Raw genomic sequence first — 24,563 nt, 5'->3', positions numbered from 1 at the left:
AGTGTGGTGTAGTGGTTAAGGTGCTGGACTATGATCTGGGAGACCAGGGTTCGAATCTCCACACAGCCATGAAGCTCACTGGGTGACCTTGAGCCAGTCACTGTCGCTCAGCCTCAGAGGGAGGCAATGGTAAATTACCCCCTCAATACCGCTTACCATGTAAACCCTATTCATAGGGTCGCCATAAGTCAGGATCGACTTGAAAGCAGTCCATTTCCATTTTATAGCTTAGGAGTTTTTTTAGAGGGGAGAAGATATGCGGGATGGCATGTGTGGAATGAAGGGGCCTTGATTAGTGAGTGAGAGGAAGGAAAAGGGAGGTCGGGATTTGTGGGAGATATTAGTATATTTGGATTGATTTGGAAGTTAGCTGAACTATTTCAAGATTTGTTGTTGTTGTTGTCATTATAGTGTATCCCATTTTAGCCCATGATAGCTTGATTCATTTCTGAACAAATTTTCCATTTTAGGGAGAGGACAGCTTGGTCGTTTTCAAGTCAGTTTGAATTTGCATTGAGATCAGATCTTCTTTTGGGAAGGTGGCAGGCTTATAGTTGCTTGGTGACCTTACTTTGCTAAGCTGATTGCTTTCTAATAGTCAGTGATCATTGGTGGTTATTTCCTGAATGGGAACTAATGGCAGGAAATTTCTTTAGTTTGGAACGTGATGCCCTTCAGCTACTGGAGAGACAGGGAAATGGAGGACTTGCAGTTTGATATGAGAGACAGAGTTGGACACACAGAGCTGTGAGTTTAAGCAACCAGGAAAGGGGGTGGGGGGGATGTGGGAATCATAATTGTAACTTTCTAAAACTGGTATAGGATCAGCAGTTTTGCTGCCTTCATTCAGGAATATTCTAGCTTTCCATAGGCTGTGCTTGTATGCTTGCCATAATCTAGTGGAATTTTTCATCAAAAGGAAACTAAACCAAATAGCTTTGCCCCAGTACTTCTCAGTGCACAAGGTACATAAAAGGTACTCTCAAAGCAAGTAGGTCAAATACCTTGCCCTGTGTGCCAATATGGGTTGTGGTTTTTGCCATAGCAGATAAAACCTACTTTGATGATAGGTTGAGGAAGTCAGTATTCATTTACATTTCACCAGAGACACTCCTAGAAGGTATTGAACGCCTTCAGGTTGGTACCTCCTACTGGGACCCACAGGCAGAGCCATGCAAACTTGCTTCCTCCTATAGGAGGAGCCACCCCCACTCTCCAGACTAACCCTGCCTAAAGAGCCCATAGGTTATGTTGAGTAAGTGCTCATAAAGCCTAATCCCAAGTTTTTGATTTGCCTCAGCCTTTTGAAGGAGGGGCTAGCCCCTATTTCCTCCCTGACACTGTTTAGGTAGGCAGGCAGAAGGAGAGATTGCTTTCTTTCTTTTTGGTGAGGGGTCTGGTTTCCTGCCTCTTTTAGGCACAACAGAGAGACAGGTCACAGAGAATTCTGTTGCAGTGCAGGAAATCCTCCACTCAAGTGGGTGCAAGTAAAGAGCCTGGCCAATATGGCAGAAGCCAGAGAAGTCCCAGTACCTGTTCCCCACGGAGCTTGGGAGCTATTGCCACCTCTCTTCGCCCATAGGACAGATAATCGTGATTGGGCCAGATCTCCCCAGTGTGTGCTCATATTCCCAATGGTGAACGTATTCCCTCATTTCATCAGTGCTTTTGAGGCCTTGGCAAATGACAGAGTAGGCCTAATACAGCACAAGAATGAACATATTGTTAACAATGGGATAACTACATATACAAAGTAGCAGTGTCAGCTGAAAATGGAAATGGGCTGCCTTCAAGTCGATTCTGACTTACTGCGGCCCTATGAATAGGGTTTTCATGGTAAGCGGCATTCAGAGGTGGTTTGCCATTGCCTTCATCTGAAACTGAGAGGCAGTGACTGGCCCAAGGTCACCCAGTGAGCTTCATGGCTATGCGGGGATTTGAACCCTGGTCTTCCAGGTCGTAGTCCAACACTCTAACCACTATGCCACACTGGCTCTCTAGCAGTGTCAGCTAGAAGGTTGATTACATTCCAAAGGCCTAAGTAAACAAAAAGGATTTCACCTTGTGTCTAAATGAGGTCAACATGGGGTCAGCAGAATGCCATTTGGAGGTACAATTAGGTGGAACTTCACAAGTAGGGAAGGAGCCTAGAGATAAATAGTTTTTGTGGTTGGTTACTTGTAGCTTTCCTGTGTTCACCTAGAATCTCTCACTGATAATCTAAACTTGGCTTGCATGGTATGTATGCAATAAGAATATAATGGATTGGATCATGTAAAATTGCTCACTGCTGGATGTAAGATCTGCCCACAGTTGAATGCCACATGCGACAAAGTGTTGTTATAAAGCAGTATTTCTCAAAGAGTGGGCCAAGACTCACCAGTGGGCCTTGGGCAACTTTCAGGTGGGCCTCAGTGTCACAGCCTGCCCAGTGCCCTCCTCACTTGCCTTCCCTGCTTCCAAGCTGTGCCATAGTCTTTTGGTTCAACCAATGCCAGCAATTCCTTGCATGCAAAGTAAAGGAGGCCAGGAGCAGAAACATTTGGGGGGTGGGGAGAGAAGGGAAAGGAAAGTCTTTCTCCTCTGAGGAGCTAGGTGTTAAAGGAGATATGAGGATTGTTGTTGTTATTGTTGTTCAAATCAATCAATCATCATCATCATCATCATTAAACTGGTAATAAAGAAAGCTATTATAGGAGGAAGAAGTGATGAGGGATGAAAGAAACTGGCAGTTCGGTTGGAGCAGGAGGGAGAATAAGATAGAAGTTGAATGTAAGAGGACGGTGGGGGAAGAAATTACAGGAGATCGGAAAAAAACTTTGAGGGGCATGTCGTGACCCCCAGACCCTCAAGGTACTGGGTTCATGCATCAGACTCAGACCCCCACCCTTAGGGAAATGAGACTGGAACCAAAAAGCTATTACTTCACCCTTGCCAAGGCTGTGTACGCTCACAACAACCCTGCAAGGTAGAAGGTAGGCTGCCACCACCCCTGTATACTGGTCCACTCAGAGCCAGGGGATCTCTGAGCCCAGAAGATATATAAAACCAAGGTCCTAAAAGGCAAGAGTCACAGTTACACTCCTTGCCAGGCACCTCTGGTTTAACACTTAAAATCCAAGCCTTTAACTTCTTAACCCTCTTTGGTAGTTAGTGACTGAGATTGGTCAAGGCACTGAATCCAGAACCACCCCTTCTCTCAATTGAACACACCAGGTTAAATAGAAGTAGCTTTATTAAGATATATAAGTGCACATAACAAAATAGCAGCAAGTAATCCTTTAAGACCATTCACCCAACAGGGGTTTAGGTTCTTACAAGAGAATTCATACACACAACAAGAAAATAACAAACTAACTCACCTAACTACTTACACACGAGGTAGTTGGTTGCGTGGCACCTCTCCTAAGAGAGATGGATGTTCAACATAAAGCAATGGAACCAGACATAGGTTGCCTTCCCATAAGCAACCCCTGGAACCATAAGGCAGAAAGGTTTGGAACTCTGGTGCCAGTCAGCATAGGCAGAGAACAGAGAACAAAGGCTATGGGTCTCTAGCCCTATACTTAAGGGAAAAGGATCCTAACGGTCCAAAATTAATTGACCAATCAGGAATTGGCTGATGTAACTTTCTTCTCGATGTTTCTCACATTTTCGCGCCTTCAGGCCCCCCTCCCAACTGTGTTTTCCAACTGTACAGGCCAAGGATGACCTTGGGTACCAGGCACTTGCTAATCAGCAAAGATAAACAGGTGCAGCTTGTTAAGGCTTCTCTAACCATCTTCAGCTGGGAAGTGAAACTCAAATTTGCAAATTGACAAAGGCTTGTTTTTTCTAACTGTAACCGTCTCCCAGAGTCCCTTACTGCAGCCAAAGTATTGTTATTAGATTTTTAATAACTCATGACCATTACAGGTTCATGACAGGGCATAATCATCTGAGGGTAGGAAGAAGAAAATATAAAAAACAAGCCTTCTGCAGTAAAGAGCCTCTGGATCAGTGGATTCTGTCTAAAATGGGGAAACTGAGTCATAATACCTCCGGAGCAAAATGTCAGTTCTTCACTCGAGGAAAGCTGAATTATGGAACTCCTTGCCACAAGGAAAACATTGTGGAAAAGAATGTAGCAATTTCCAGAGACGGATTGCATAGGGGCAAAAAGTGATGTCAGTAGTTGCCAGCTGATTATGCCAAATTGTCCTACCATTTATTGACTGGCTGTGCTCCTACACCACTGTTTTGTGACTAGTGGGCCTCAGTAGTTTTTAGCCATCTCAAGTGGGCCCTGGGGTGTAGAAAGTATGAGCATCCCTGTTAACGAAGAAAAAGTCCTGAAATTCCACATATGTAGGGAGGCACAGATTAGATTATCGATAATTATCGGCCAGTGTCTAATATTCCATTTCTGTGCAAGGTAATAGAGCGTGTGGTGGCCTCCCAGCTCCAGGGATTCCTGGATGAAACGGATTATCTAGATCCATTTCAGTCTGGTTTCAAGCCTGATTATGGGACGGAGACGGCTTTGACCTACGCACAGAACTCGACAGGGGGAGTGTGTCTCTGTTAGACCTCTCAGTGGCTTTCGATACCATCGACCATGGTACCCTTCTGGGTCGCCTTGCCAGGATGGGACTTGGGGGCACTGTTTTACGGTGGCTCCGTTTCTTCCTGGACGGGCGAACCCAGAAGGTGGTGCTGGGGGATTCCTGTTTGACTCCTTGGCTGTTGGCCTGTGGGGTCCCTCAGGGTTCAGTTTTGTCCCCCATGCTATTTAATATCTACATGAAACCGCTGGGAGAGGTTGTCTGGAGGTTTGGAGTTCGGTGCCATCAGTATGCAGATGACACCCAACTCTGTTTCTCCTTTCCACCTAATTCCAAGGAAACTGTCTCGGTTCTAAACCAGTGTCTGACAGCAGTGGTGGACTGGATGAGGGTGAACAAGCTGAAGCTTAATCCAGACAAGACAGAGGTGCTCCTAGTCAGTTGAAAGGCAGATCAGGGAATAGGGATTCAGCCTGTGCTGGACAGGGTTACACTCCCCCTGAAGTTGCAAGTTTGCAGTTTGGGTGTGCTCCTGGACTCAGCCTTAAACCTGGAGGCCCAGGTTTCTGTGGTGGCCAGGAGTGCTTTTGCACAGTTAAGACTAGTGCGCCAACTGCGCCCGTTCCTGGAGTTGTCTGATCTGGCCACGGTGACACATGCCTTAGTTACATCCTGCTTAGACTACTGTAACGTGCTCTACGTGGGGCTGCCTCTGAAGACTGTTCGGAAACTTCAGTTGGTGCAACGAGCTGCAGCCAGAATGTTAACTGAGGCTGGTTACAGGGACCATACGACTCCCCTGCTGCAACACCTCCATTGGCTGCCAGTCTGTTTCCAGACAAAATTCAAAGTGCTGGTTATGACCTATAAAGCCCTATACGGCTTAGGTCCAGGCTATCTGTCAGACCATATCTCCCTATATGAGCCTGCCCGGGCCCTGAGATCTTCAGGAGAGACCCTTCTCACAATCCCAACACCTTCACAAGTGTGACTGGTGGGGACACAAGATAGGGCCTTTTTGGTGGCTCCCCCTAGGCTCTGGAACTCCCTCCCTAGGGAGGCAAGAATGGTCTCCTCTGTGCAGTCCTTCCGCCGACAGCTAAAGACTTTTTTCTTCCGGCAGGCCTTTGGAACTGAAGGCTTTAAGGGTAGTGATTGAAGAGGGTGCTGCAGTATGTTATTGTTTTTCTTGTATGCTCTTAAATTGGGTTGCAGTATTTTAAGTGTATGTCTAATTGGTTTTAACATCTTAATAGTTTAATTCTGTTTTAATGCTGATTTTTATATGTTTATTTGTTTTATATGTTCTTAATGATATGTACTTACTTTTATCTGGAAGGCGCCTTGAGTTCCAGTTTGGAAAAAGGGCGGGGTATAAATAAAGATGATGATGATGATGATAATAGATTCATGTTGAATGGAACACTTTTCCCCAGTAACCAGAAACCTCCTTTCTATTACTCCTTTCTACTAGAGATTGCTGTTTGATATAGTCCTTGTAATGCTAGCATAATGTCATTGTGAAGTTGAACGAGCATAGCTGTTTCTAATTATTGACATTTCAGCTATAAAGACAGGCTTAGTGGTTTAACAGATTTCTACAAATAGGCTGCATTTTATCAGCACAAGCAAAATTTATGTAGAGGTATTAAATGTGTGAATAAATGTTGTGGGTTTTTCTATTTCAAGAGTCCTAAACATAAAGGCCTTTAGATATTACATTTGGATGTATTTGTCTTACTATTCAACCATATAATGTCTTGGTAGTATTTTAGGATACCAAGAGCTGGGCAGGGCAATCCTGTTACTTCACCATACCAGCAGGTATAACCATCAGCATAAATTATTCAGGATCTTGTACACTCCCAGCACAAAGTTTGTTGAGGGAAAAAAATCACTCCAAGAAGTATGAAATGGAACAACATTGCCAACCACAGGGCTGGCTCCAGCTTTCAGGGGGCCCTTGGGCATAGGGTATCAGTGGGTCCTTGTCCCTTCCCTTTCCTCCTCAAACAACATTCCTCCTCCCTTGTAGCCCCACACCTTTCAAGGAAAATAAATCTTCGCCAATATTGCAACCCCCTCTTACAAAATAATGATTTATTTTAATTTGTTGGGGTAAATTTACGTATTCTGTAGGCCTCAGCTCTGAAGAATTTATTCTGGTTTACCATTTTAATGATAGGCAGATTATATGAATAGTATCAGAGTCTGGGACCTTCCACAAAATGTACTGAGAAATTATTCTCATTTTTGGCTGTTTCTGTTGGTTTCTCTACTTTAATGTGTTCACAGACAAACAAGTGTGTGTATGAGGGTTGAATCCATCCTTTCCTGTCATTTGCAAAGATCTTTGAAAAAAGAACTTCAAATAAACATTTCAATTCTCCACCAGGATTTTCTACTCACATAGGAAGCTGCCTTATACTGAGTCGGATGATTGGTCCATCTAACCCAGATAGCTGCTATTGTTATTATCGCCATTATTGTTATACCTACTAAGGTTAGGAACTAGATGGATGGAATCCTGTATTTGGATATTTATTGTTTATTGATACAAGTACAGGTAATTAATGTTTAATCCCCATCATATATTTTAACAAATATTATAGTCATTATACTGATTAAATAAAGAGATAAATTGGCATTAGTTAAAATTGTAAGATAGGAGGGTTGTTGTGAAACTGTATGAAATAGGTCTCTGGATCTAGAGTTATTCCAACTCCCCGGCGTTTAGGGATAGGAGCATGTGTAAACCGCGGGGGGATGTGACTAAAAGGGATGGGGACCAATGTATACAAACACTGGGCGGCAGACGATGGAGTGGTGCTGGAGGCAGACCAGGTCAGAACAGAGGAACAAGGGAAAGATGCATAATACCTATCCCTTGCTCCAGGTCTGCCCAAAACCAGAAGATAACTGGGAAAGGCAGGATTCTAACCAACCTTCGTTTGCTGCTGTGTAATGCCAGGTCTGTGGTGCAGAAAACATCTTGCATCCATGATATGATCTTAGATGAATCCGCAGACCTGGCATGTATAACGGAGACCTGGTTGGACGAAGCCTCAGCACCTATTTTAGAGGCAATGTGCCCGCCAGGTTTCCGCTATGCACAACAGCCGAGGGAAGGAAGGCGGGGAGTGGGAGTGGCTGTCATCTATCGAGAGTCCTTAGTCTTTGCCAGACCTCCTCTCCAGGGGACCAAGTTTGTTGATTGCATGTACTGGAGGCTGGGCCCGAAGGGCAGTTTAGGGATCCTGCTTGTGTACCGCCCGCCTCGCTGCACGGCAGAGTCCCTGGCCGAGGTGCTAGAGGTGGTCTCGGGTGTACGTATGATGACCCCAGAACTATTAGTGATGGGGGACTTCAACGTGCACGCCGAGACCACTCTCAAGGGAGCCCCTCGGGATTTCCTGGAAACCATGACTTCCTGGGAACTGCACCTTAGTAATACTGAGCCCACCCATGTAGCTGGTCATGCTCTCGACCTTGTATTTGTCCTGGGGGAGGAGGAAAGTGCTCTGAAGTTAGGGACTATGACTTCTACCCCTGTGCCATGGTCAGACCACCATCTGGTAAATGTAGACTTCTCGTTGCCACACACCCTCTGCAAAGGCACAGGACCTATTAGAATGGTCCGCCCCAGGCATCTGATGGATCCAGAAGGATTCCTAAATGCGCTTGGGGAATTAGATCCTGCTGAAGGTCACTCGGTTGAAACCCTGGTGATGGAATGGAATACAAAGATCACCAGGACATTAGACCTAGTGGCTCCGAAACGTCCTCTCCCCCTGGAAAGATCTCAAACGGCACCTTGGTACACACCACGGTTGCGTGTTCTGAGACAGGAGGTGAGACGACTAGAGCGCCGGTGGCGTAAGTCCCGCTCCGAAGATGCCCGGACACAAGTTAGAGCAGCAGTAACTGCCTATTATGTGGCAATAAAGGCAACAAAGAAGGACTACTTTGCTGCCTCTATTGCATCAGCAGAGCGTTGTCCCAGGAGGCTATTCCAAGTGGTCCGAAGCCTGGTCGGTCCAGTTGCTCAAGAACCCTTGGAATGTTCAAAAGCCTCCTGTGACAATTTAGCAAAACACTTTGCTGATAAAATCGAGCATCTAAGAAGCTCGATTCCGCATACCGTGAATGCAGATAGTGGACCGGAGTTGACCAGTCATAATGTGATCCAATGGGATTGGTTTCGGCCTCTTCCTTCTGAGGATGTGGACAAGGTACTGTCAACTGTGAAACCTACCACCTGTCTCTTTGATCCTTGCCCGTCATGGCTCTTGATGAGCTGTAAAGAGAAAGTGGGCGATGGGATCAAGGCAGTGGTAAATGCATCCTTGAATGAGGGTGTATTGCCATTAGCCCTCAAGGAGGCAGTTATAAGACCAATTCTGAAAATGTCCTCCTTGGATCCCCAAGATTTAAACAACTTTCGCCCAATTTCAAATTTACCATTTCTGGGCAAGGTCATTGAGTGAGTGGTGGCCAATCAGTTGTCAGCGCATTTGGATGAAACGGATTATCTAGATCCATACCAATCAGGCTTCAGGACTGGACATGGAACTGAAACAGCCTTGGTCGCTCTGGTGGATGATATGAGGAGGGCATTAGATAGGGGAGAACTCACATTTCTTGTCCTCCTGGATCTCTCAGCGGCTTTCGATACCGTCGACCACGATATCTTGCTGGATCGTCTGGAGGGATTAGGAATAGGAGGCACAGTATTACACTGGTTCCGTTCCTTTCTCTCCGGTAGACAACAGCAAGTAGCATTGGGAGATGAGGTTTCAGACCCTTGGCCCCTCAACTGCGGTGTGCCACAGGGTTCTATCCTTTCTCCCATGCTATTTAACATTTATGTAAAACCGCTGGGAACCATCATCAGGAGGTTTGGGCTGCAGTGTCACCAATATGCGGATGACACTCAGCTCTATCTCTCATTTAAGTCCTCACCAGAGTCGGCTGTGGAAACCATGTCCAAGTGCCTGGAATCTGTGAGTGGATGGATGGGAAGAAACAGGCTAAAGCTGAATCCTGATAAAACTGAAGTACTGCTCGTGGGAGACAAGGGAAGATTGGGAGACATCGACCTGATATTTAATGGGGTACAATTGCCCCTGAAAAATCAGGTCCGCAGTCTTGGGGTGATTCTTGATTCCGAGCTGTCTATGGAGGCCCAAGTTTCATCGGTGTGCCGAGCAGCTTGGGGTCAACTGCGCCTCGTTCGAAGGCTGCAACCCTATCTTCCTGTTCACCAGCTCCCACTTGTAGTGCACGCTCTGGTCACCTCTCGTTTAGACTACTGCAATGCGCTCTACGTGGGGCTACCCTTGAAAACAGTCCGGAAACTACAGCTGGTACAAAATACGGCGGCTCGTTTACTCACGAATAGCTGCCGATACGATCATATTACTCCAATGCTTTACAATCTCCACTGGCTTCCAGTTATTTTCCAGGCTCAATTCAAGGTGTTGGTATTAACCTTTAAAGCCCTATACGGTTTAGGCCCAGTATATCTGACGGAGCGCCTCCACCGTCATAAATTGTGCCGCCCTACGAGATCTGCCACACAGGACCTGCTCTCAGTCCCGCCAACTAAAGTGGCTAGGTTGGTGAAGACTCGGGAGAGAGCTTTCTCTGTGGCGGCCCCCTCGATCTGGAACTCCCTCCCAATAGATCTTCGACATGCCCCTTCCCTAGAAATATTTCGCTGGGGCCTGAAGACTTGGCTCTTTAACCAGGCCTTTACAACCTCTGAGACTTCTAGGATAAATTAGCCTTGTATTGAAATGCTGATAATTTATTATACTGAACTTGTATGTAATGTATTGACTATATCTTATTTATTGTATTTTATCATATTTTACTGTAAGCCGCCTAGAGTGGCCATTGGCCAGATAGGCGGCCTATAAATTAAAGATTATTATTATTATTATTATTATTATTATTATTATTATTATTATTATTATTACTGTCTACACTGACTGGCAGCAGCTCTTCAGAGCTTCACACAGGAGTCTCTCCCAGAAGGTCTCTCAGGTTCAGTCCCTGATGGCACCTCTCCTACCTGGAGATGCCCTTGGGGACTGAACCCAAGGGACCTTCTGCATGCATGGCAGATGCTGCAATGACCCTTTCCCTACACTCACAACTTAGTCAACTGTGCTGAGATATTAGGAGGCATTCAAGAATTAATCTTAGAACCCCTTATTGCCAGAGCACCAGGGCAAGGCAAGGATAGAACACTAGATGAAAGGCTGCCCTCTTAAGCAAATAGTATTTTTTAAAAGTTAAAATTCCATTTCTCAAGAAAAAAAGAAGGCATTCATAATAATTCAGCTATAATTCACCTTGAGAAGTGTGTATAGTGTACAAAAATGACACTAAAGGATACCTCCGTATCACAGGCTTACATGCAGAGAAACTTTTAGATACTGTAGATCCATATAAACACAAATACAACACAATACTCCAGCATGCCTCAGTCCATCAGACTAAAAATGTCTAATAAGAGGAATCACCTTTAATGTCTAACGCAGAATAAACACACAGCACTGGTGGATATTTAATGCTATTAGTACTACCAATGTAGCACTTTGTATGAGGGACTGAAAAAGGGGCCTTTCTAGGGATAAATGATTAGTCTCTGAACATGCCATGTTACCACCAGGCATCATAAATGTACAAGTTTCCAAGTTTCAAATCCCTGCTCAGCCATGAAGCTCGCTGGTGACCTTGGGCCAGTAACTATCTCTTAGTCTAACCTACCTCACAAGGATGTTGAGAGGATAAAATGGGAAGGAGAAGAACCATCTTTTAGCTCCTTATAGGAAAAGCAAAATATAAATGAAAATAACAATAAGAGCTTCCCAGCTACAACTGGGGTGGGGGGGGGGGAGAGGGAATTCATATGCAAATGCCCCAGGACAGACCTGAGCAAAGGAAGATTGCCTGTAAAAGGAGAGGGAAACTCTTAACACCTCCCTCTCTCAGATCAGTGGGGCAAAGGGAATGAGAGGGTGCGGAGGCACTAACTGTTATGTTATTAAGGCTGCAATCCAATCATTTACCTGGGAGTAAGTCCCATTGAACCCAAGAGAGCTTAGTTCTAAGTATACATTATTGGATTGGAGCCTAAGAAAACCAGGAAAGCTGCCTTACCTTCCTTCCAAGCTCCACATCCCTGCAGTTCTAACTACATTTACCTGGGAGGAAGCCCTTCTGAATTTAACGGGATTTACTTCTCAGCAGACATCAGAATAGACACAGTTAGGCTCTTTTTCAGCCCCTTCCTCCCCTCAGCATGCTTCTTCTGCTACAGGCCAGTAGGCTCCGCCCCTGAAATTCCTGAAACTCAGGAGAGGCGGGGTAGTTCCTTAGCAACTGTCTCAGCACTTCTCTTCCCCGGTAGTGGCACGCTGAGCAGGACTGACTCTGTTGCTGTATACCTGGCTGGGGCTTGCCTGCACCACCACCCACCAATTCCCTCTTCTGCTGCTGGCCTCCGCTTATCCCGGGAAGGTCTCCTAGGGCCCTGTGTGAAATTGTGGGCCCTCGGGTCAGTGCCCTACCTGGGTGTGTGCTAGCACCAGGCTTGGCCAGCCGCATTCCCAGCTTGCATCTCAAAACTTCCAACTCACACCAGTTATGTGGTGGTGTGCCCATAACATCGCTATATGAGAAGGTCATAGAAGTAGCCAGTCCCTTCATAACTGTGGGAAGATGCCCCCACGATGCCATCCTTCACTATCCAACACACAACCCACTAGGTACAAAGCTGCTATTGAGTTCTCCACTTCATGAGCTACCATGACACAAGTACGAAGAGGACAGAAAGTGAGCTTCCAGGCACATAGGGTTTTGAATCCCCTTATATTCTTTCTCTGACAATTTTTCTCGCACAATTTTTGACTGCACCAGAGAAAGGAAAATAGCTTCTGGGGAAAATACATTCATAATCAACACACAGACCTCCATAAGGCAAGAGTTTGAAGCATAGAGTCACCTTTCCCTTCTTTACCTGTGTGGGGTGATTTGTCTGTCATCTTCAATTGTAGGGGCAGTGTAGGGGTTGCTGTTGGATATTTGTATGTGGAGTCCTGAGGTGGGGTACGTGTAGGGTTCTGATTATACAAGTGTTAGCAATATGCTTTTCCTATTTGTATTATGAAGCCTGGCTGTTTTGTGCGAAGTGCTGTTTCTCCATAACACCCATCACCACCCAAGTTCCCTTCTTGTGTTCTGAGAGTGCATGACATGATATTTTACTTGCCTCACATGTTGCCCATCTCAGGATGCTATGCAGCAAGTTAGTAGAAATGGCTCATGTTGTTTCTCTTGGTGCTTTTCCTAGTTCTTTCATAGCAAAGGTTTCATTTCCTTTAGATGGATATTGCTCCCATGCCATGCATCCTGTCATCTGAATTATGGTGTGAGTGTCCTGTGATTGGGTGCAGAGTTGGTCTAACTCATACACTGCATCATATTGAAACAGGAGGAAGTTGGGGTAGTGGCTTTTTTAAAACCTCTGTTGAATGCAGCCTATGAATTTTTAGTTGTACCATCTCTTTGTTTGACATGCCGTTATGCCAGCATTGGGCTGGGAGAAGGGTCTGAGGAAGCATAAGATTTGGTGCAAGTCTGCTCTTCTGTTGCATCTATATCATAGCTTCATTTTAGGTCCTTTTCTGGTGGAATTATGCTGATGTGAACACACTGGTATCTTCACAGCAGAGGCTTATCTTGAGTTGTGCTGATGAAAGGGGCTTCTACCAAATCCCAAAGCTTCCCAGGCTGAGCATAGGATTGCACATTTCATGTGTATTAAATCCTTGTTTGTAGGTTCAGATGAACCTCAGTAGGAAATACCGTTCTCTTCTCATTAGCCTCCTGGGCACCTTTTTGTAATCTGCATTTGAAAGTTATTGTACATGTCCAGTCTCTGGATGAAACCCAGTTTCAGAGGTCCAGACAACAATGCACTTTCAAATGTACATTAATGTATATCTCACCCGCATACTTTTTCTTAGTGAAATGGTAGAATGTAGTAAAAATAATTAAGGAATATCTCGTATCAAAGCTGTGTGTCAAAGTTACAAAATGAAGGACTTCATAATTTTTAAGCACAGTCTTTAAATCTTATACATTGCTGTTAATATGCATTCCCCTCACCTTGGATATTGGTTCAGAAAAGGCTGAAATGTGATTGAAAATGCCTTTTTGTAGTGTTAAATTATGTAGTGTTACATTTTTTAAATTCTATTTGGCTTTATAGGTTTGGTTTTGCTCTAAATCTTTTTTTCCTCTCTTCCAGTTTTGGCAAACGTTCTGCAGGAAGCTTCAGACGTGGCTGTGAATGCATTGTTCTAGAGCCATCTGAAATGATTGTGGTAAGCTTAGCCAGATGAATGACAGCATCAAAAAATGCTGAAATGTACATTTCTGTATTTGAGAAGTGTATGGTTTGCTTCAGTTTATTTCTAATATACAGAAGTTTTAAATAGTAATGTCAGATGAAGTAGGCCTGTAATCTTAAACTAGTTAGTGGCTTGGATTTTAAGGTAAATTAAGTTAAGAAAGGTCTTGGAAAGAAAGTTTCCTCACCCCTTCTCTCCTCTGCATCCCTTGGAAAGGCTATCCAGGAAGGGGGGGGCACTGAACAATGTAGAATATGGGTGGAAACCTGCTAGGGGTTTGGGAAATAGCCCCAAATAGGGTGGATCTCCTTCCAATTTGGGGCAATTTTCTCCTCCCTGGCAGCTCCCTGGGTCCTATCCCACATTGTCCCAGAGGAGCCCCCCTTTCCCATCATCTCAACAGGTTTTTGAGGGACAAGTGTCTGCAGAGGGAACGAGGGGATGGGAAACATTCTGTGAACTTCATTAAGTTAACATTTTAGGATTCAAGAAATTATGTACGTAATAAGTATGCATACAGGATATCTATATTTGATCTGTTACACAGATTTAGTATTTGAAAGACCTGTTTGCATTTGATGATTGAATAAGAAATGTATTTATTTGTAACATATTTGTATACCGCTGTTTCATTTTAAAAAAAACACATCAAAGTGGGTTTCAATAAATAAAAAACATTAAAAATACACTAAAAACAAAGGTCAGTTTCTACAAAAAGTCAACTTCTTAACTGCCTGCATAAACCTGGTGGAACAGAAAGGTTTTCAACAGGCATTTAAATATTAAAACAAAAGGTACCTGAATTTCTGTTGCCAGAGCATTCCAGAGAACTGGGCTGATGACACTGAAGCCTTGATTTCCTGTTGATGTTAAATGAGTCTCTCCCACTAGGGAGACTACCAGCGTTGTTCCTGCAGATGATCTCAATGATCAAGCTGGGATTTAAGGGTTCAGTCAGTCTCTAAATTACCCTGGACTTAAGTAATTAAGGGATTTGTTAATTAATACAAGGACCTTGAACCTGGCTCATTAGTAGATGGGCAGCCAGTGCAGATGCTTTAACAGTGCTGTCACATGTTGTTGGCCCTGTGCCCCCATCAGCAGTCTGACTGCCACATTTTGCATCAGGTGAAACTTCTGAACCAGGCTCAATCTAACCCCACATAGAGCACACTGCAGTCATCCAGCCTCAAGGTTACAAACACATGGACTGCAGTGGTCAGGCGATCCCTGTCCAGGAATGGCCGTACCTGATGAACCAGACAGAGCTAGTGAAAGGTACTCCTAGCCACAGAGGATACTTGGGATACTAGTGACAAAGATGAGTCCAGGAGTACCCCTAAGCTATGGACCTGCTCCTTCAAAGGGAGTGCAACCCCATCCAGAACAGGTAACTTGCCTATACCCTGGACATGGAAACCACTTACCCTAAGAGCCTCTGTCTTCCCAGGATTCAAGCATAGTTTATTGGCTCCTCCAGTCCACTATAGCATTCAGACACCAATCCAAAATGTTCACAGCCTCTCCTGATTCAGATATGGAGTATGGATGTGTCATCAGCATATTGATGACACCTTGCTCCAAAACTCCTAATGATTGCTCCCAGTGGATTCTTATAGATGTTAAATATTACCGGGGAGAGAATGGTACCCTGCAGAACCCCATAGCACAAGTGCCAATGGGCCGAGGTCAGTTTTGTATCAGTTGTAAAAGATTTCAGGAAGATAGTTGATTTTTGCAACATTTTTAATAGAGATAGTTCCAGAATACCTATTTTAGTGGATACCAGAAGTAAGTAAATTCATCCTTCTGCAAAAAAAACCTTTTTCATAGGCCTCCTTAGCACATAATGAAACTGTTAACAAAAGCATAAAGAGAGTAGTTGCTACTTCTTTTTAGGCAGCTCTACAACCATTTCACTTCTTTTCAGGCAGACAGAATTAAGTCTGGCATGACAACCTCACTTCCATCAGGACCATCCCATTTCCCCCCATCTCATTTCAAGCATTGTCAAATCCATAACATAATCAAAGGTTTTGCAACTTACTGTGTTTAGTGTTTTTTTTTGTAAAGGGAAATGTTTAGAAAGCCAAGATTCTCGTCAATATATAATAAAGATACATTTCAAAATGCTTTCTTTTGGTGACTGGTTTCATTCTCTCCCTCCTATGATGGGATTAATCACCATATGAAACAGGATCATGCCTTGTCTTCATATTTCAAGCAGGTAGTGTGGAGTCTTACAATACAGTACTTACAGTCGCATTCAGTGTAATCATAGAGTGCATTATAAAATAGTTGCTGGATGCTATGTCATTGCCCAGAGCTCTAGCAATACACTGATATGTTAGCAGCTGAGCATCCAGATTTCTACTGTCTCTAGAATAGAAATGGCTGTATGCATGATGCCATATGCTCAGAGGCACGTTACCAAATCCTTCCAAGTTACACAGTAAGTGGATTGGACTGTGAAAGACTAATCCAAACGGTGTTTGCATTTTGACAGAGTTGTGGGGCAGTACAATATCTCAGAGGGGAGGTCAGGTCTCCTGCTCCCCTGGTGCATTCACTATTGCCGCCCAAGTCCCTGCTTTTTAAAATGTGATAGAAATATCTGTTGGCTATAGGTACGTTCTTAAACCGCAAGGTTTTTTGCCTATTAGTGAATTTCCCTGCTTTTTAGTCTGGGATGTAAGAAATGGGATGCTGTGCAAGTTTGCTGAGAATGGACTGATCATTTGCATGCTTATTGAGTTCAGTGAGATTTACTCCCCTGCAATCATGCTTCGGATAGGTGAAACTAACCACAGGGGATGGGGAGGGGAGTAGGCAGGAGGAGGAGGAGGAGAGCAGGTTTGATCATTTGCATGTTTACTGAGTTCAGTGGGATTTACTTCCATGCAATCATGCTTAGGATAGGTAAAACTGACCATGGGGGAGGGAGGCCTGGAGTGGGCAGGGGAGGAGAAAAAAGGAAGAGGGGAGGAGAAGAAGAAGGCAGGAGGAAGGGAGAGGAGGGGGAAGGAGGGGAAAGACAGGTCTGATCATTTTCATGCTTATTGAGTTCAATGGGATTTGCCACCATGCAATCATGGTTAGGATAGGTAAAACTGACCATGGGGGAGGAGGAGGGGGAGAGGGGAGCAGAAGCAGGGGGAAGGGAGGGGTGAAGGAAGGGAGAGGGAAGGGGCAAAAGTGAGGTGATGGGAGGGAGGAGGAGGGGAGGGCAGGTTCGATCATTTGTATGCTTTTTGAGTTCAGTGGGATTCACTCCTGTGCAATCATGCTTAGGATAGGTGAAACTGACCTGGGGGAGAGGCAAGGAGGGGAGGAGGAGGAGGGCAGGAGATTGAATGGGTGGGCACTGGGCAAAGCCCCTTTCCTTTCCAAAAGGAAAACATTGTGAACATTCTTTTTCAGACTTCCCCCACTTTTTTATTCTACAGCAGGCACATGTAGCCTCCCACCCAAATTTAAACGAAAGCTTTCCCTGGCCACATCAACACCAGGCCTTTATTTCACTTTAGACAGTCATGGCTTCTCCCAAAGAATCCTGGGAAGTGTAGTTAGTGAAAGGTGCTGAGAGTTGCAAGGAGATGCCCTGTTCCCCTCACAGACCTTCAATCAGAGTGGCTGACTGTTAAACCACTCTGGCCACTGGAGCTCTGTCAGTGGAATAGGAGTCTCCTCTCAGCACCTTTCACAGACTACACTTCTCAGGATTCTTTGGGGAAAGTCATGACTGTCTCAAGTGAAATAAAGGGTGTGGCCCTCTGACTAGGCAAGCCCAGCAGTTGTGAGTCTGGCTTTTAGAACTCTTGGTTCTTACTGAGCATGCCCAGCCTTATCACTGAGTTCAATGCTAAATTTCTTAAATTAATTAAAATTCAGCTAGGCTTTTTTTTTTAACTTTTAAACTGCAAAAGATGAAGGTCAGTGTATGGGGCAAGGTCAATAATAGGATTACAGGTGCTCTGTGAACATGGCTGATTTTTAATTAATTCCAACAAATTATGAGAACCCTGACAGAAAAAAATCCAACAGGGGTCTGGGGTTTTTATGTCTCTCTTTTTACACATTGAACTCTCGATTCTCTCTGAGTGTTTTGTGTATTGCCATGAAAATTGAGAGGGTTGTTAAGCAAGTGTTTCTGAGTTCAGGACTATAAGGTTTGTAAGGTTTTGTTTTGAAATGAGCTTATGGGAAGCATCAGAATGGCATGGGGGGTATTTTCAATTTAACATTGTGGAATGTGAAAAATCCATGCTGGCTATAGGATACAGCAACTCTCGTGGCTGTGTAATATTTGCTTTAGGTGCTTATCAGAAGATTGAGGGGGAGAGGAGTTGAAGATGTAAAGTATCGTGCTGTTTTCCTTCAAACTTTTTTTGGGGGGGAAGTCTATTTGCTTTAGAGGAAAAATGGTATGATGCCTTTTAGAAGAGCTAGCTCCCACAGGATGGGAGGGGAAGCTCCCCAAGGGCCTATTGAAATCAGCAGGAAGGCTTCAAGTTCCCTTCCTTAAGAAATGTTCATTTTTTCCAGTGAGAAATTAGATTTCTGTGAGAGAGAGTAAAAAAAACAGATGCTTTAAAATGCACTGCTGCATACATGTACAGTAGGTCAGTTGTGGAATATATGAATGTCAAGTGAGTAACTGTCCCCATAATTTTGCCTGTTCATTCTCACTATGTAGGAATAGCTTCCACTGTTGAAAATTTAGGAAGTTTTATAACTACTTGATTCTTATTTCTGTGAGAGTGCCATTTCATGTTTTGCATCTCAGACTAAATTAATGCCTGTGCTCTCTAATTGCAGCAAAGAGGCCATCCACACCTGTCTTTATTTTATCATATTACTTGCAAAATGTAAATTATTGTTAACTATATTATTAAATCTTTTTATTAGGTGGATTATATGGATGAAAACGAGGAATATTTCCAGCGACAAGCATCTCATAGACAATCTCGAAGGAGATTTAGGAAAATCAATCAAAAAGGAGAAAGACAAACAATTATTGACACTGTGGATGCTTATCCTGTAGGGAAACCACCTTTACCTAGAGGTTATCATACGGTAAGCGAGCCACATTATTTGCATATTATTACATAAGTATTAATATTAGCACATGAAGCAGGCAATTGTTGAACAGTCACTCTGTCTTGGGTTGTGCAAATTTGTCCATATTCCTCCTTATGTGAAAGGCACACTTGACCACAAATTGTGTTAAAATTTAAGTGCAGAAGTTCTTTAGAAGCTATAAATAAGAAGCTGAACTTGTAGTTAAGAATGTATTGCCTGTCTACAGAATAGTGTGGAAATACTACTTTTGGAGCAGATCAGCTTCAGAATGTCTCCTTAAAACACCTTTTCAAATTTGCTCTGTAATAGATCTGTAATTGTGTTGGCTTTATTTAGGTTAAAGGATATCAATAAATCACTGAAACATAAACTAAGTTCTATGTATAGCCACTAGCATTGGGCTTGTATTGTGCTGTTGTCTATTTAGGCCATAATTTTGCTTTTTCTCAGCATGAGAAGTAGACTAAAGTGGGTTATATCTATTGATGGCCTAATATCAATTGTTTAACAAATCTAAACCATGCCTTTATCATCTGAGAGAGCATTATGTCTGCACTGCTTTAGCCTTCACATGATAATTGTTCTGCATTCTCAGGCTGATGGAGACTTCACAGTTTGCCATTTTGTAATTCTACACTACATTTATACTCTTATTTTTAAAATGGAAGAAAAACTTATTTGGACAAGTACTTAAGACTGCTGTTACATCAAAAAGTTTACAAAATATTCAGAAGAGATAGTGATCTCCAACTCTTTGCATCATCTAAACATAGCAGCAACCAATTTGGCATCAAGGCTGTTCATGCTGTAATTTTTCATTATGTAAACAGTGTGCTGGTATGGAGAAATATGTTATCTACAAATACCTATAAAGCCCTAAATGGCTTGAAACCAGGATGTCCTCCTTGGGACTGCCTTCTGTCAAGAATGCCTGGTTTCGAAAATGGTTCTGTGGCAAGGAATTATGGGGGGAAACATCTTGCCTGAATTACGGCTTCTGAGAGTCCACGAGTTAACAGTTCTCCCAGCTGAACTCAGTTAATTAAGCAATAAGCAAGAACACCTGCTTATCAGCCCAAGACTGGTACTTCAAGGCCAACCTGCCTCGGAAGGTTGGTGAGTGTGTGACAGTTAGGTGGGAAAGCTCCAGAAGATTTCATCATCAGAAAGCCCCCTGATTAGCAATTAATTCCTGCCTGTTGCTGGGCATTTTCCCATAAGAATAGGACCCAGACTTAACGTTTTTGTTCCCCAATGTTCTTTGGTGCTACCTGATGTTGGGGTTCCATATTCCATCTGCTATCCAGGGTATACATCTCTGAGGAGATGTGGAATCATGATGTTACTCTGCTGGTTTACCTCTATTGTGAGTATAGATTAAGCTAGACAGCTTTGTTATTTTTATTTGTGATTCGAACTCTCTCTGTATATTACCTGGTCCTCAGGGATGTGGGTTTTAAGGAATTATTTTACTGCCATATCTTTGTGCACTTATATTTTTATTCTAATAAAGCTACTTCTTATTTACCAATGTGTGTTCACTGCACATTTGGCTCCTTGGCCATTTAGCCACAGACTACCAGATATTTGGGTATTTTGCCTAAAGGCTCCATGACAAGGAGTGTACCTTTGGCTCTTGTCTCTGGAATCTTAGCAGGTCTTTTTCTGGCACTTTGGATTTCCTCTTGGCCCAGAGTGGGTGACAAGGATTAAGGGGTGGTGGCAGTCTACCTACCTTGCAGGGTTGTTGTTGGTTTACTCAGCCCTGGTAAGGGAGGCACAGGTTGTGCCTGGCCAGCATCAGTTGCCCTGGGTTTGGGAATTGAGTCATGGGACTGAACTGGCAGCAGTTCATGATACCTCCATCTGCATGAATGTGCCCAGCAATTGTCGTCATCTGAAACCCTGCTGTGTTCTGCCACCAAGAGAGAAGCAGCTAGCAGTAGCATGAGATAGGTTGTTCTTGGTGGCAGTTCTCAGGCTTTTAGGCGGGCAGTCAAGACATTTAAATTTCAGCAGGCTTTTAATGAGTTTCAGCACTTTTGTTATCTTTGCTGTCTGTTTTTTACTTTGTTTTTATAGTAGTTTTATGGTTTTTGATTTTTCAAGTATTAAGATTGTGTTTTATTGTTCTGAACTGCCGAGTGGCAGTGCATAAATGTTTCTCTAAATAAATAAATATTCAGTAGTATTATGTGGAAGCATGACACCCTCACAATCACAGAAATTGATGCTGAGTGTTACATATTTTACTTAACTATTTTAATACTGTTTTTTCCATAGCTCCAAAGAGTATACAGCCAGTAAAAAATATAAAATTAAAACCATTACATTATAATAAATGAAACAAAATACAGTTTCACTTCAAGACATGACAAAATAGAAACAGAAACATTGAACAAATCCTGTGAAAGGAGAGTAGAGAGAAACCAGCATCACCTCCATCTTTCTTGATTCAGTTATCTGTTTATTGCTAGTTCACATGATATGTCTTCTCATAATTGCATTCCTGAGCTTATGTGGAATACAATTCTTATGGAGAAGAAATGTCTCCCCAAATAACAATGTGAACTGTTACTTAATGTTTGTGATTAACTCTGTAGGATCTCAGCGGGTGCTGGTCACAATACAAAGCCTCAGGAGTACATAACTATTTGGGTTTATTCTTGTGCTCTCTCGGATTCTAAAGTATTGGGGATTTCCCAGTGTTCCTTTCCTACAAATTATCTTCCTTATTGCCAATTTCCATCTACAATTGGTGTATGCAACTGTTAACATCTAAAGGTTTGTTAATTGTCAGGGCTTTTCTTGGATATCTTGTGAAATTCTTGAATGCTTAAACTTGTATGTTTTGTTGGTATGACAAGGCTTGATTTTTAGGGCAGGTATTGATGTAACACCAAATTTCATTTTGCACTTATGATGAATTTAATGAGAACTTATAAATTGATTGGTGATGTACTAATATGTCATACTCTTGATCAATTTTATTAATGTCAGAAGGGAAAACTTTTAATGTATGGTCATGTGTTCCAATTACTAAAGGTTAATTGGTTTGTGGGAAAATGTGCCTCTCCCAACACATGGTAGGAACATGTGAAGAGTCTCATTTTAGCTATGGCTCTCTGATACGTACCTACTAAGAGGTTAGAAATGTAAGTCTCCTTGTTTGTGCTATCTGTGTCAAGGCAGGAAAACATAGTTGCCATGTAAAACAGGAATTGCTTTAGAGTGTTCTAATTTTTCTCTCATAGGTTTATAATAAAGAAATATTTGTTGAGTTAGTATGTGCCCAGTTGATTGTTTTTCAAATAAGTGAATATACATGTCATTTATTAAAGGAAAGTGCTTGACAAATACTAGCAATACTGCTAGTATACTGCTTTATGTTATATGGCCATATGATTCAGGGACAGTATCTACACCAAAGCTATAAGTCTATTTAAGAATCTTCCTTACATAATAGCATTAATTTCATAATAGTACTATATGTTTTGGCATATCTGATAATGTTCATCTTTTCCTTTCCTCCTATATGGCATTCATTTCATTTTGGCTCACAGGAATGCACTAAACAGCAGGTATTGTAACTTCTGTGTATGGTTCTCTAACTCTTTACATTTCCCTCAGCTTGGAGTGTAACTAATGTCTTCACTCTGGTTTGTTGTTGTTGCTAAACTTGTGCTGCATCCTTTCTGTTGCACTACATGATTTGTAGTTTAGCTTCAGTTAAAAACATACTAACTAAATGTAGAGCCTAGTGACATCACAGTTATCTGCATTTCAATTTTTACTTTTTTGTTTAAACCATCCATTGCCTTTGTGGCGTATTTTGTTGTTAGCAGTTGTCATGTGCATCAATATACAACATAACATAAACTACAAAGTACTCACATTGAACAGAACATCCTTCATTTATGTCCTTAGTTAATATCCATTACCCAACCAGTTTCTATATCTTACTGCTCAGCATTTCATTTTGTAACACATGGTTGTAGATTGCAGCAGCATATATGCAAAATATAATGGCACTGATATGAGCCAAACATTTGTAGGACTTCCTACTGTTAAACAGATTATTTAATTCTACTCTGTATTAGTTGCACCTAAAGATATTATAGAAGTAGCACATTCCTGAGATACAGAAGGCGTTGAAACCCAACACAAACCAAAATGGAAGCTGGGGGAAACTTAAGAAATTACTTTAATTATTTGTGGCAAAATTTTCACTTGCTTAAAATTTAAACAGTGGGACATTCTGTTTTAGGATAGCTAATAAAACTTAATTTTATGGCACAGAATTATGAATTTTGTTGGCCGCTGCTTGTTCACAATAGTCTAATGTGCAGATTATGTATAATAATTATGGCTTATATTACGCTACCAGTGCTTTATCTTGCATAAATATTAAGATACTAATAGAATAATCACTATAGCATAAAGTTTTTTCACATTAAAATTCAGTCTTGGGGTGTGTGTACAATTGTACCGACCTCTGAGAATGAGCAATATAAAACATAAGAAGCGATCTTACTGGAATAATTCTGGCTGATAAAAGGATACAGAAGATAATTGGCATGTGTATAAAACAATGACCATGTGAATTTGACTTTTTCAACATAAATAGAAAAGCTATTCCAGATAAGAGAGCTCCATGTTCATATTGGTGCTCCCACAGTCCCTATCTTCCCTTTCTCTCCTTTCATGGAAACGGTGTCTCTAGGCCTTTTGAGTGTTTTCCTAGCCAAATAAATGACATTTTCTTAAAAAAGGGCACATTTAGTCATTATTTAACTGTTTCTTCCTGAATTGATACTAATCTTGAGCTTTCTATGCTATCACAGAAGCAGCCACTACCTATTTTAAACTTATTTACCCACGTGGCCCTAAATCCAATGCAGAGTTAGGTAGGCATTAGAGATGTGCATAAACTACAATGGGGGGGGCTCCCCCCCAGCAGTCCAGATTTGTGTCTGACCTACACCTCATGGGCCAAATTTCACAGGTGAGTGGGGCCATCCACCTGTCAATCACCTGATGTCACAATGACATCAGAATATGAGCCTCTTGCTCCCAGCCTCCCTTCAGAGGCTTGCTAAAGGAGCTAGAAGTGGTTTGCAGTAAAATGGAGGTGTTTTCCTTCATTGTAGCAGGAGTTTCAATGTAAAACAATGATCCTAGAGCAAGACACAGTCCTACCATCCATCAACTGATGGGCTTTGGAAGCACACTTTCCTTCAGCAAAGAAAAGCAAGCCACATTGGTCTCTGCCCCACACCAAATTGGTTAAGAAGCAGAAAGCAGAGAGTAGGAATAAACGGACAGTTCTCCCAATGGAGGGCTGTAGAAAGTGGAGTCCCTCAAGGATCGGTATTGGGACCTGTACTTTTCAACTTGTTCATTAATGACCTAGAATTAGGAGTGAGCAGTGAAGTGGCCAAGTTTGCTGATGACACTAAATTGTTCAGGGTTGTTAAAACAAAAAGGGATTGCGAAGAGCTCCAAAAAGATC

At 42.7% G+C, this 24,563-nt stretch overlaps 1 protein-coding gene across 7 annotated transcripts in view; it reads left to right on the top strand.

Annotated features, from left to right (window-relative positions):
• Positions 1–24,563, top strand: part of RAPGEF2 (Rap guanine nucleotide exchange factor 2) — a 301,620-nt gene that overhangs the window by 134,418 nt on the left and 142,639 nt on the right. For 6 of the 7 annotated variants that reach the window (XM_061584376.1, XM_061584372.1, XM_061584373.1 and 3 more), the window contains 3 exons: positions 13,867–13,942; positions 18,878–19,045; positions 22,615–22,632. In XM_061584376.1, the coding sequence (XP_061440360.1) occupies positions 13,867–13,942; positions 18,878–19,045; positions 22,615–22,632 (262 nt within the window). The remainder of the gene's footprint in view (positions 1–13,866; positions 13,943–18,877; positions 19,046–22,614; positions 22,633–24,563) is intronic. The other variant, XM_061584375.1, reaches the window with a different exon arrangement.

Source organism: Rhineura floridana, chromosome 9, assembly GCF_030035675.1.
Source record: "Rhineura floridana isolate rRhiFlo1 chromosome 9, rRhiFlo1.hap2, whole genome shotgun sequence".
Taxonomy (NCBI): Eukaryota; Metazoa; Chordata; class Lepidosauria; order Squamata; family Rhineuridae; genus Rhineura; species Rhineura floridana.
This window is presented reverse-complemented; position numbering and strand designations above follow the sequence as displayed.